We start from the raw sequence: 14,413 nt of genomic DNA, 5'->3' as shown, positions 1-14,413 counted from the left end.
GCGCTAATCGCTGCCCAAAGGGGATTTAGTTGCTCAGGCATGTCTTACCATCGAATGAAAGTTTCCTTACCCTTATAAACACAAAACAATTATGTTGCTAATTGGTGGCTCTCAAAGAGAGTCTATTATTTGGAAGGCTTTTGGCAGTTTTCTGCATTTACCAGGTCACCATCTGGCCTTTGCCTAGTTAACAAATACGTACACATCCTTGCAGGTCTGGCAAACATGTGGCCTCGTGGTCCTTTACAGTCAAAGACGCCGCTGCTGCTCTGGGATAATGTTTACAGTGTTCTCAAATGACATAAGAATGGACTAAATTGTTTGGAGTCGACAGCAGTGAAGGTCAAAGAGAAAAAAGTTCAATCATTCTTGTCTAGTTCCTAAGTACACATAGCAAAATACGTTATAAAGTGCAGTGAGGAACTTTTAACTTTAAAAGTAACTGGCAGCATAGGAATTATGTGTTTATAATAGTGCAGTGGTTTCCTGTCTTATGTTTAATACTAGTGACCGGGTGCACGAAATTTGTGCACATTAAAAAGGGATTAATTAGAGGAAATAATTTAATATTGCTATTTGCCCTTTGCTATAATAGAAGTGTCAGACATGAAAGAAAATTAGTAAAATGTATATGAAAATCTTCCTCCTGTCAGAGTCTGGGGCGCACGACGGGACCCAGAGTCAAGTCCTCACCCATTCACATGCACCTCAAAATCACGTGAGACCCAGACCTGCCGGCCCCCCTCATTGGGCTAGATCCAGACCTGGCCAGTCCCACCCTTGTCAAGCCCTGCCAGGCAGGGGGCGTAGCCTCAGGTCCCCTGGCCTGGTGCCAGGACAGGGGTCGTGGCCTGAGGTTCCCCAGCCCACACTGGGGTGGGGGGCGTGCCTAGAGGTCTTCCATCAAGCCCGCCAGGTGGGGGACACGGCCTGAGATCCCCTGTCAAGCCCCGCTGGGTGGGGGGCATGGCCTGAGGTCCCACATCAAGCCCTGCCAGGTGGGGGTCGCAGCCTCAGGTCCCCCGGCCCAGCACCAGGAGGCGGGTGCAGCCTCAGGTCCCCCATCAAGCCCCGCTGGGCAGGGGCACGGCCTGAGTTCCCCTGACCCAGCACTGAGGGTGCACCTTGAGGTCCCCCGTCAAGCCCCGCTGGGTGGGAGGCGTGGCCTGAGGTCCCCTGTCAAGCCCCACCTGGTGGGGGGAGCAGCCTGAGGTCCCCTGGCCTGGTGCTGGGGCAGGGGGAGCAGCCCGAGGTCCCCTAGCCCAGCACCAGGACGGGAAGCGCACCTTGAGGTCCCCCATCAAGCCCCACCAGGTGGGGGGCGTGGCCTCAGGTCCCCTGGCCTGGCACTGGGGCGGGGGGCGGGGGGGGCGGTGCAGCTTGAGGTTTTGACATTATGTTGGTGCATAGAAAGGTAAAATTATTATCTTGGTCCAAAATTGAACCTTTTGTGAAATGCCCTCTTTAATTTTAGTAATGGTTTTTACCTTAAATTTTATTTTGACTGCTATTAATATAGCTACGCCAGCTTCCTTTTGCCCAGTATTTGCAAGGTACATGTTTTTCTGTTCTTTTACCTTCAACTTTTCTGTTTAACAGAATTCGTTTTAGAAATTCAATCTGATGATCTTTGACTTCTAAGAGGAACAATTAATGTAATTAGTCTCCTTACGCTCACTGTAATGGCTGATATGTTAATAAAAACAGGTCCACCAGCGTGGAGGGTTCTGCTGAGAACTCTCTGCTGGGTTGCAGACTTTCCACTTCCCGTCGTGTCCTCACATGGCAGGAAGGCAGCGAGTGGCTCTCTGGCCTCACCTTGTAAGGGCAGTAATTCCATCCATGAGTTATCTACCCTCCAGATGTAATTACCTCCCAGAGCCCCCACCTCCATATAGCACCACATCGGGGGGTTAGGATTTTAACCTATGAATTTTGGAGGGACACAAACGTTCAGTCCACAACACATAGTACATCTCTCCATGGATGGGGGTCTTTGTTGCTTTCTTCAAATAATATTTTATATTCTCAGTATACAGATCCTACATATACTTTGTTAGATATATACCTAAGTATTTCTTTTTTTGGTACTACTGTAAATGGCACCTTTTTTAAATGTCAATTTTTAATTCTTCATTGTCCTATATAATAAAGAGGTAATATGCAAATTAACCCTCATGCCCTCACAAAATGGTTGCCTACAACCAGGCCTGCAGGGTGGTTAGTGAGGGATGACCAAACGACAGAACAAGCAGGCTGCGTGGGGTGACCAGGCCAGCAAGGGGTTAGTGAGGGACGACTGAACAGCAGGTTGCATGGGGCATCCAGGATGGCGGGGGCGGGGGGAGCAGTTAGGGGCGACCAGGCCAGCAGAGTGGGGCAGTTGGGGGCAACAAGGCCAGCAGGGGGGGCAGTTAGGGGTGACCAGGCCAGTGGGGGGTGCAGTTGGGGGCAATTAAGCTGGCAGGGGGGCAGTGAGGGGCTACTAGGCTGGCGGGGGGGGGGGGGGCAATTGGGGGCAATTAGGCTGGCAGGGCGGGCAGTTAGGGGCGACCAGGCCAGCAGAGGAGGGCAGTTGGGGGCAACCAGGCCGGCAGGGGGGACAGTTAGGGGTGACCAGGCAGGCAGGCAAGTGAGCGATAAGGAGCCAGCGGTACAGGATTGTGAGAGGGCTGTCCTGGATTGGAGAGGGTGCAGGCTGGGCTGAGGGGAATTTTGTGCACCAGATCTCTAGTTAGTATATAAAATTACAATTTTTTAAATATTGACCACGTATATAGTGCCAACTTGCTAAGCTGGCTTAAGAGTTCTAGGAACTTTTTGATATTTTCTATAATCAGAGTTTTATTTCTTTCCATCTGGATTCCCTTTATTTCTTTTTCATGCCTTATGGCACTGGCCGGGTGCTGTGAGACTTCTTATAGGTCCCTGCTACTTCCATATATTTACAAACTTTTATTTGTTATCTTCAACCCTAGTATGGTGATAGTTTTATAGCATGTATTTGATAATTCTGATATTCAGTGCCGTTGTGTGTCTGTTTCTCTCTGCTATGTATCAGTTCGCCAGGATTGCCATGATGAAGTACCACAGACTGGGGGCTTAAACAACAGAACTGCTATTGTCTCAGTTCTGGAGGCTAGATGTCTGAGCTCAAGGTGTCTTTGGCATGGTTAGTTCCTTCAAAGGTTTATGATGGAGAAATCTATTCCGTGTCTCTCCGCTAACGTTTGGTGTTTGCTGTTCTTTGCCTTGTAGCTGCCATCACCCTAATCTCTGACTTCATCTTCACGTGGAGTTCTCCCCGAGTGTGTGTCTGCATCTCAAGTTCCCCTTTCTGTAAGGACATCAGTCACAGTAGATTGGGGGCTCACCTACTCCAGAATGACCTCATCTAAACCAACTACCTCTGCAAAGACCCAGTTTCCAAATAGGGTCACATTCTGAGGTCCTGGGGCTTAGGACTTCAATATATGAATTTTGGAGGCACACAATTCAACCCATAACAGGTTGGTTCTCATTCATGGTGCCTTGTTGCTCAATCTGCCTGGTTATCACTGACAAGTTTGTCATAGAACCGACAGTACTAATTATTACTAACGTAGTAACTTGGAGTCTAGATAGAAGGCACCTTCCTTTAGAGAAGACTGTTTCCTTCTGCAAAGTACCTGGGGCCACCTTCAGTCTAGAAATACTCTGAGCCAAGCTCAAGGCTTGAGAGTCTCTGAATTACCCAAATGATGCAAACGCAAGCTGTAAATCCACACAACAGTGACTTACCTCTGGTTCACACTTATTCAAATTTTATGGCTCCTCAGGCCCCCAGCTTGTTTTAGGGAAGGTCTTCTAGGAGACGGCCCACCTTGTACAGGTCTGTACCTTACATATGACCCTCTCCCTCTCCTACTGCTTCAAGGAGACATAAAAATGAAACTCAAAATTTCCAAGATTGGTAAACGATCTGAGGGCAAAGGTGGCTTCTATGCTCAGGTTTCCATTTTTCTCTAATTCTGGACTCATTACTTCCTACTTTTAAAGAGTTTAAAAGAATGCTCTTATCTAGAATTTTACATTTTAAATGGGAAGAGATTAAATAACTTGGTTCACCATTATTTGAAAAAAAAAAAACTTAGTTTCTTTCTTTTAAATAAATTCTTCATAGTGACCTCTGTAAATACCCCAAACTAGTAGTTATGGATGTAGTTTCAGGATAATGAACTACTTCTTTAAACAGTATTTTCTGGTTTAAAATCAGTACTAATTCAGTATCCCATAATGTGAAATTTTGCAACTCATTTTTTCTCATGGTTAATTAAAAAAAAAACCCACCTTATATCTGTATTCAATTATGATAAAAGAAAAGTACTTCTAACATGGAATAATAAGAAAAAGCTATCTATAATCTACCTATAATATATGATATTTATTGAAATGTGACAGAGAAAAGACAGTTCTAATATAGAATAAGAAAAATCTATTGAAAATATATGAAACAGAGTCTTTAATAGAATTAGTATCAGAAGCTAATGGTTAGCAGCTAGAATTTAATATTATTGAAGCTATTTCCCCTGAACAATACTTAAAAATGACTACTAGCATTTTGACTTTAAAGAGAGAGAGATGGAGACCTTTGTTACCAAAATAAGGTGAATATAAATGGCTAATCTATGGAAAAGGTACATTGTAGGAAGATCTATGATTTTTAAGGTCAATTTTACAACTCTATCAAGACATAAATAGCAATATATGAGTAGTGGTAAACCAATCAAATAATTGGGTAACTCTGAGGACATGTTGTGAGATGATGATTCATGGGCCTGGCATTTAGCTCAGTAGAGGATATAATAAGGTCTCCTGAAAAAGAACAGCCATAAAAGAGGACTCAAAGGCTTTGTTAGTCTATTCTCCTGAACCATCAGGCTACCTTATACTTTGCCAACCTCCTGCTGGTACCTTCAGATGTTCTTGGATAACAAATGATTCCACTGCACTGCTCAAGTCAATCAAACATGGGGACAGGAATGAGGAAAATGGCTCTAATCCTCCCTCCATGACTGAGAGAAGCAAAGGAGGACCCCCAGCATTGCAGGTCCTCTGGTCTCAGTATGAAGGACCTAGGGGGTGTCTGAACATGCTGTTAACTGAACCCCCCATTCTCGGGGCAGAGAACCCCAATGGCCTGGTTCCATCAGCCCCTCCCCCTGCCCCACAACCCAATGAGGACTCTCCCTAGAGCAGGGGAAGGGAGGCCTTACCTGTACTGTCCTCCCCCAGGCCTTCAGCAGCTTCCCGAAGCTTAAAGTCCATCACCCTTGTAGAAATCATGTCCAGCTCCCTAAAACCAGATGGAAATCCACATTAAAGAAACATGTTTCACAGAAGTACAGTGAGAAAAATGCTGGTGGTGACTGCTTTCTGTCTATGACCTCGCCTGATCAGCAAAGGCAGATTCCATAGCATAATACAGGACAGTACAGACCAAAAACACATCTACAGCTCAAGATTAGTAACCACACAGATGTTTAACCATTCGCTGATGGAGCAATAGCATAGGAAACAGCAGGAACAAATGCTTCGCCAATTTAGTTGCAGAACAACCGCAGAGATGTGGATTACAGCATGGGGAATGTAGTCAATGATATCAAGACAGATGGGCATGGGCCAGGTGGGGGCTTGAAGCCGTGGGGGACCACTGTGTAGAGTACGTGATTTTCTGGACACTTTGTTGTACATCTGAAGCTAATACAGAATGGGGTTGAATGTAAACTGAAATAAAAAAATATCCTTTCGTTTACAGAAAGCAGATTTGGTTCCTTTCTCTCTCTCCCTCTCTCTCTCAAAAAAAAAAAGGATTTTCAGAAATTATGTTTTTCTCTTGTTCACTGTAGAAAATTTGGAAGATATAGAGAATGAAAACCACCCATAGTCCTACCAACCAAGGGTAATCACAGTTAATGTTTTAATATATTTCCTTCCCATATTTTTCTATGCAAATATTTGTATGTATATGCACACACACACACACACACACACACCACTTTAGGAAAACTGACTTCCTGATTTTCTTGGGAATTCTTCCTAAGTGTATTGTAATGGCTACATAATATTTTGATATAAAGCCACATCATCACTGCTTTACATTGCGTTTCTTTTTTGAACTTTTCATTATGAAAAATTGCAAACTGATACAAAATTGCAAAGAATATATAATAAACTTAACATATGGTCGCTGTAATTTAAACTTTACCCCTTCTCCAACTCCCACTAGGTTATTTCAAAGCAAACCATCCCAAATATTATCATGTCATCCACATGTACTCTGACTCTTCATGGCAATCACATAAACCATTGCTGGCCACTCTCCCTGCTGCAGAACATGGAGCTAACTGTACGCCTGCCGCCCACAGCTGACTTGTAAATGGCGCACTCTACCCCACTCACTAACTCACCATTTATTCGGAAAGCTATTGCTTATTGGCAGTTACTATGAATCCTCACTTAAAAGGGGGGCTCAGATGTTTACTTAACCAATTAACATTTGCCCCTTGTGCACAGCACATAACGGGACACTATTTAACAGGGAAAGGAGTCACAGGTCTGTGGCCGGGTCGGGTCTCATGTTTAGGTCTCTTTTAATATTAATGTCAAAATGTCCCTATCCCCACCAGCCAATTCCTAAAAAAGATGAACAAAGCTTCATCAGCTTCACTTCTCTATTTTCATACAATTTAGCTCCATAAAAATGTCTGCCCAATAGAAGGGGAAAAACCCACATGATCACCTCCACGGATGCAGAAAACCATTTGACAACATTCATGATAAAAACACTAAAAACATCTAGGACTAGAAGGAAACTACCTCAACATAATAAAGGCCATAGACTAAAAGCCCACAGCTTTTATCATACTAAATAGAGAAAAGGGAAAGCTTTTCCCCTAAGATCAGCAACAAGACAAGGGTGCTCACTCTCACCACTGTTACTCAGCATACTGCTGGAAGTCCTAGTCAGATCAGTCAGTCAGGAAAAAGGAACAAAGGGCATCCATATTAAAGAAAAGAAGTAAAATTATCTCTGTTCACAGATGACATGATCTTATATGTAGAAAATCCTAAAGACCCCCCTCGCAAAAACTGTTAGGATACATGAATTCAGCAAAGTTGCAGGATTCAAAAGGAACACACAAAAATCAGTTGTGCTTCTATATACTAACAATGAACAATCTGAAAAGATCCTTAAGAAAACAATTCCATTTATAATGGTATAAAAATAAAATACTTAGGAATAAACTTAACCAAGGAAAGATTTGCACACTGAAAACTATCAAGTGTTGCTGAAAGAAATGAAACAAGACACAAAGAAATAGAGACATTTCATGTTCATGGATTGAAAGACTTAATATTGTGAGGATGAATCGATGCAATCCTGTCAAAATCCCTGATCCCATGGTATCCTGCTGCTCAGTGACATGGCTGGGAGGAGGAGCAGCTACCAGGACATGTGAAGAAAGAGGCCAGAGAAGGGAAAGCAGGAAACTATAAGGAGCCAGCAAGAGAGTGGAAATGGTCAGGACTGGTTAAGAGTCACCAGCCATGACCCTGGGTACCACCCTCTGCAGTTGTTTCTGAGCTAAGGATGAATGCCAGCGCTTTCTACTGCCTGAACTTGAAGTGACTTACCCAGCACGCACATACCATCTGAAGTATATTGCTTAATCCTCAAGAACTCCTAGTCTTCCCGTTTTGGAATTGAGACCATATATTAATAGCAGATAGGTTTACTAACTGGCCCAAAGTAGCGAAGCAGAGATGCTGCCCTCGATACTCATGTTGGACATAGGTTGGCACAGGTACTATGTCGAGTGCACGTCCTCATGTTGGACATAGGTTGGCACAGGTACTATGTCGAGTGCATGTCCTCATGTTGGACATAGGTTGGCACAGGTACTATGTCAAGTGCATGTCCTCATGTTGGACATAGGTTGGCACAGGTACTATGTCAAGTACATGTCCTCATGTTGGACATAGGTTGGTGCCAGTACTATATGCTGACGGCATGTACTCATACTGACTGCACACCCAGCATGGGCGGCACCTTCAAGGCCTGGGATACAGTGATGGATGAGACCAATGTCAGCAGCCTCTCACAGGCGCTGATCCCGTGAAGGGACAGTCCTGAGATGTCCCCAGGGTGAGGCCAGGGGCCCAAGGCTGACATTCCCAGAAGATCAGTCTGACAGGGTCCCTGGGTCTGAGGGAAGGGGTTTGCGCTGCCTTGATATGTCACCTAACACTCCTGAGTCACTATGGAGTTACCCTCAAAATGGCCGTTCACCTCTGGCCATTTTAATCAAATGCTCCTTGCTGGGAAGTGCTGAGAATGCGGAGGTGTATGTGAGTGTGTATATACTAGCCCTGGAGTGGGTTGAAGGGTGCTCCACCCACTGAGCGGGCAGGGTGGTGCGGGGGGGGGGGGCAACGTAAGAAGCTCGCCCTTGTTCCTCCTGGCCTGCATGACAAAGCCGCAGGTGTCAGAGGGCTGAGGAGTGGGCGGGAGGGTGGGAGGTGGCCCCTCTCTCCACTTGCTGTATGCACATCCTGCTGAGCCCGGATGCAGAGAGCATGGCCAGAGGCCCAGGCTGCTAAAGATTCACACTCAGGGGCAAAAGCCACTCCACAGAAAAGGGATGACAAACTGGCTCACCTCATGTGGGAGGTTTTGAAACCTGTTCATGTTTCATGTTCCAAACACATCCACACTAGCAAAATGCAACTGGGTGCAGAGGAAAGGGACCAAGACTTGGAAGTCAGGCTGCCCTGGGATTGAGTCCTCAGCCCACCACTTACCATTGTTGAGCCTCAGTTTCCTCATCTACAAAATAGGGACAATAACCCTATAATCACCTGGGGCGGAGAACATAGCACAGACATGCACTCGCTGAAAACCGTGGGTCGTTTCCACAGCTTGTTCCTCACCATGTGCTCACACATCAGCACAAATGCAGACAGGAACATGCACCTGGCATGCCTGGCAGCAAAGTGTCCATCTGCCACATGAAGACACAGTGTCCTATACAAATGGCTCACTTTAGCGTCACTGGGATTGGTCAAAGATTAAAACATCTGGATTGGAAGATGAGCCCTGAGCTTCCCCAGGCCCCGCAGTCTGATGGCAGTGAGTAAAACTGCTGCCAAGTAAGGAATGAAAACATTCCAGGCCACCGGGGCGGGGTCAGCTGGGGGACAGCCAGCCCTCTGAGATGTGGAGTGTGCTGATGGACAACTGTGCCCTTCACTCGGACACTCCGGGTGGAAACCCTCCACGCTGTTACAGCAGGATGCCTTCTCTGTGGGGCCCAATAACCTGCCCTTCTGAAACATGTTCCCCCACCCAAGTAACATTCAAGGAAAGCCATAATCAGAAATCTCCCACTCTCTCCCAGCACCCTTTGCTTCTCAAAGTTCAAGTCAGGCCGCCCCACCGCCCCCTCTACCAGCTGTTGCCCCCCCGCACCCTCCTGCCCCTATTGTTCTGACAGCTCAAGTTCAAGTACAGAAAAACTTGGTCTTTAAATCTGGACCTGAGGTGCCTTGTCAGGGATTCTAATCAAACTCACAAAGGCGCTGGGCCTGCAGTGCCCTGCACAGTTCACAGCACTCCTCAGTGTGCATCTGGGGCCTACAGAACCCAGGAGAGACTCTCCTCCAAAGAAGGCTCCCGTGGGGCTGTCCCACTCCCTCTCCCCGGACCCTCACTGTGACCACAGGCTTCTTCCAAGCTTATGGCAGAATGCCACCATTAGCTGCAGCTCATACTGAAAAAGCCTACAAAAGTTTATTCATGTGAGGAACAAGAATAGTTTTAATATGGTATTTTAATGGTTTCAATCTATGTTTATCTACACAATGCAAAAAAAAAAAAAAATCCCATCTGTAACCTGATTACATACCTCTGAGCATGTAATTATGCATGAAAGGCTTGGTCACATCCCTGCGGCAGTCTTTCTCAGCCCCCGTCCTTTCTTTACAATGCTCACCAAGGCTGCCAGCCAGGACTCCTTATAAGGTGCCTGCCTAACATACCCTTCCCTTCTAAGACTGTGCTTAGTGGGGCGAGCTATATACCTGTCTCATCCACGGCTCTCTTATCAGCACCAAGGACAGTACCTGGAGCAGGGCACTGAGCACAAGACCCATGACAAAACTCCAGGGGCTTGCTTCTGGAGATGATCAAGACAGGTACAAATAGAACAAAAAACAGCAGTAAAGTCACCAACTATGTTCTAGAAATGGATCTAGCTTTACAAACCAACTTAAGACAGAGGAAGTCCTCCAGGATATCAGTGATAACCTGACTAGTAAAAAGTAAATCATTCTTTGTGTGACCCTTTTCAGGCTATTGAAAAGAACTTTATTTTCTTTATAGGAGCAGCACAACTTTAAAACGATGAAAAAATAGAGGTAAATGTGCACAGAAGTGATGGCATTTCAACCTGAAGCAACAACCCAAATGCTTCTCTTATGCGCTTTGCAGTGCCTATGGCAGCTGGATGTGGAGTCCCCGCTTCCTGGAGATAGTTGATTCCACCAAGTCTATGTGAAGTACCTTTTAAAAAGATTATCAGTAAATGATCACAGATCCATCATGCAGGTTTTTTTTGTTGTTGTTTAAAAGCAAAACTAAATACAAGTGTTTGTGTGCCAAAGCAACTGCAGATCCTAGCACCAATTGCAGACACCTAAACTGAACCTACCATTTAATCACTGGAGTCTTACTTTTCACTGTTTCTCCAAGTGAGGTAGCACTGACAACCTTGAGACTCAGGACAAGCTCTTCTTCCTAGAGGGAGCATTTGGGAGCAAGGCCACTACCATGTCCATCTGGGCATGGAGCTCAGTGTCCGGCCACAAAAGGTACCTGTAGACATTTGCAGAATGAGTGGACAGGTATGCCATATAACACACTTGTCCTTGAACTTCAGAAGTATCGATGAGCCTAATGACCATTCTTTGAATATTAACATATATTCAACAACAGACACCTAATAGACCCTACCTTTACAGCCATTCAGACCCCACTTAATGCACGTGTTTGAGCGTGCATGGTGGTGTGAGTGTTTGGGTGTGGGGGCGGGGAGAGTGGCGGGGGCGGGGGATGGGAAAGGTGGATGCTGCCTTCCTAAAAATGGAACAATAACTAAACTCACATCCTTTAGGTTGGGGAGTGGGCTGCTAGGGGAAGAGACATGGAATAAAGCTTTAGGACTGAAGACTAATTTGCACAGAAATGCCATCACTTCTGTGCAAATTTACCTCCGAAGACCATTCCTGGCCTCTTACTTCGGCAACTGCTCTTTTGTTCTCTTCAAACCCTCTGAAGACATAATCTGCCTCTAGCCAGCGTTTCATCTACTATTCACACACCCGTCCCACCTCCAGGAAGGTGTGTGTTTACGATGGCCTTCAGAGCGTCAGGCTCCCACCACTGCCAAGGTGCCTGCTGAGAAGGGTCTGTGTCTCCCACCAATGTCCTGAAGCCTAACTGACGATGAACATCCAGCCCAACAGTCTGTCCATCTGTCCTCATAGAAGGTCTGTCACTAAGCTCCTGGGGCAAAACTATACCCAGAATACAAAATAAAAGGAGGAAGGAGAGGCCAGGGCAGGGGAAACAATGCATATTGCAGAGCACATTCGACCTGGGAGAGCAGGACAGAGGCCTCAGGTCCTATCCCATGATGAACTAGGTCCTCCCACAATGCACTGTGAGAACGACAAACACCCAAGCACCACAGAGAAGTAAACATGCATGTCAGTAATCAAGTGGAATATGCCAGATGTAGATGGTAGGAAAGCAGCTTTATTCAAATATACTTGCTGATTGAAATACTTATTAAATTTATAATATCTAAGGTCAGTGGGTATTAGCATCCTGACTGGAATTTTTGAATATCAACTCATCCAACCTCAGACAGCTGAGGGAGACCAACAGTGACTTTCAGCTCACTGTTCCCTGGCCAGCTTGAGGCGGTGACCTAATTAGGGAAGATGAGGTAAAAAACTTTTCATTTGGTGCCCTACCACTTCCCTCTCCAACACTCCTCCCTCTGTCTTCTGTCCTGGCAGGGCCCTGCATCCATCCTGGTCACCTTCTCCAGGGTCTCTGTACTCACCAACTTTTGGGTCAGTGATGGTTATTACCCTGCCAGAGGTAGCTGCTAATCCATTAGGAAAATATAATAATTATTAGCATCTATGCAAATATCCAGAATAGGCAACCCCCTAGAGATAGAAAGTAGACCAGTGTTTGTCTGGGTAGGGGAGTGGGCTGCTAGGGGAAGAGACATGGAATAGGAAGCGACTGCAAATGGCCAGTGTTTCTTCTGGGGGAGATGAATATGTTCTAAAATTAGATTATGTTCATAGTCGCACAACTCTAAATATAGTAAAACCTATTGACTATACACTTTAAAAAGATGAACTTTACGGTATGAAATTATATGCCAATAAAGCTGCTGGAAAATGTGTTGAGAAAAAAAGGTGAAATAAAGATGTTTTTGGAAAAGCAGACATGATACACTTTGTCTCCAGCAACCTCACACTAAAACAAATACTACAGGAAGAAGGATATGATCTCAGGTGGAAGTGTGGAGATGTAGGTAGGAATGGCGAACAATAGATATGCGGGTGAATATAAATATGGACGAGATCAGCAGGCATCTGGACTTCAATCAGAGGCCCTGTGCGCAACTGGAATACACATGTGCCTTGGCCCTGCTCTCCCTTCCCCCATAGCATTCTACTTCCTTCCAGCCAGGGCCTTTGCAGATGCGGTTTCCCCTACTTTAACATGCTTTTCCCTGCCCTCATGCTCCACTTTCTTCTTATTAAATCCCACTCATCCTTCAGATAGCTTCAATTCCACTCCCCAGAGAAGACTGACATGCCCTCCAGGAGAGCCAGGACCTCCCATGATGAGCTAGGACCTCCCACAATGCACTGTGGGAACCCCAGCACCTTTTGTTCATAGAAGTTACCAGTTTTAATCATCTCAAAGTTTGCATGAATTTGATCCAGTTCCCCTTTATAGATTTGAGGCTGCTTGCATTTCCTATACATATATAATCAATTTTTCTTTTTCTTGGAAAAAAAGAAGAAAATAATGACTTAACTGTTGTTCTCTAGTGAGTCACACCAAGTTCTGTCTGTACCTTTTTTAGAAAAAGAAGTTTCACTTTAGTGAGGCCAATGGAATGTGTAATGCTCACAAAGTTCCTGTGAGAATTCCCTGTTCAAAAGCTGTGCCAGCTGAGTGCATCATGATAGGTATTATTTTCCTCAAGAGCAGAGGACTTGACCTCCGCACCTGACTCATAGTGGGGGGTGTTGAGACTGGACCTCACCACGCCAACCATTTCTCCTTAAAGGTGCCAGAGGACCTCCTGCCCTTTGATGCAGACACCTAGTTGTCTGTGCACACAACCGCTGTCTAGCTGTCAGAAAAGACGGAGAAGGGGATAGATCTACTGGACATATGGAGAAAAGAAAGCAAAAGTGTCATAAGCAAAGGGCTGAAAACAGCAACTCAGATGCTGAATCCTAGTGCTCTGAGCATGAGAGGAGAGTAAAGGAACCTAGTTGGTGGTCAGTGGTGATATTTCCTAATGCCCTGTGTTTATCTTATAAAAAACATTACTTTAGACATTTTTTATCTTATAAAATACTAACACAAGGCATGGACTGGAGAGTGAGTCATCCCCTATTTGGCAAAGTGTATAAAACTTGGAAACTGATGGAGGTCAGGGAACATGGATCAGCATGGTACTGCCACGCAAGAGGTGCACAGTAAATATTATTGAATGAATGGATGTATAAATGAACAAACAAATGAACCACAGGCACTTATAACACTTGCCAGATAAAAGAATCCCCTCCTAATAAAATGAGACAGCATCAACTACCCAATCATAGTTCCCAAGGCCACCTAGCACTCCACTGTCTTGAGGACAGACTTCCTTCCAAATCCATGACTTAGCTAAATGATGTCACATTTCCTTAGCCTGAGCTTTTCTTTATCCACTGCCCTCCTTTAGACATTACCTACCCTATAACCCTGCAGAGCTGAAGTCCAATGGCCCTTGGGAACAAAGCGATATGGATGCAGGGAGGTCCCTGCCCAGATGCCTTGTTCTCATCCTTATGCTTCCCTGTGGCCATGGGCCAGGTGGGGACAGTGAGGAAGCCAGAAGGTGCAAGGCATGGGCCACAACTCACTAGGATGCTTCTCTGCAAAGAAACAGCAGAGCTTCATTCAAATGAACCCAGTCATCAACAAGATAAATGGGAGGATTAAAGAGCACATAACAGTATTTTATGTAAGATAAGCAGTTGACTTCATGGGTCGTTGGGGTCTGTG

At 45.3% G+C, this 14,413-nt stretch overlaps 1 protein-coding gene across 4 annotated transcripts in view; it reads right to left on the bottom strand.

The window, feature by feature from the left end:
• CRACDL (CRACD like) overlaps positions 1–14,413 on the bottom strand; it is a 126,698-nt gene that overhangs the window by 50,793 nt on the left and 61,492 nt on the right. For all 4 annotated transcript variants that reach the window (XM_080684855.1, XM_080684852.1, XM_080684853.1 and 1 more), the window contains exon 2: positions 5,256–5,335. In XM_080684855.1, coding sequence (XP_080540981.1) covers positions 5,256–5,325 — 70 coding nt within the window. In that variant the 5' untranslated portion in view covers positions 5,326–5,335. The remainder of the gene's footprint in view (positions 1–5,255; positions 5,336–14,413) is intronic.

The sequence above is a fragment of the Plecotus auritus genome, assembly GCF_963455305.1.
Source record: "Plecotus auritus genome assembly, chromosome: 8".
In the NCBI taxonomy this organism is placed as follows: domain Eukaryota; kingdom Metazoa; phylum Chordata; class Mammalia; order Chiroptera; family Vespertilionidae; genus Plecotus; species Plecotus auritus.
The sequence above is the reverse complement of the archived record's forward strand: the minus strand, read 5'-3'. Positions and strand labels throughout refer to the sequence as shown.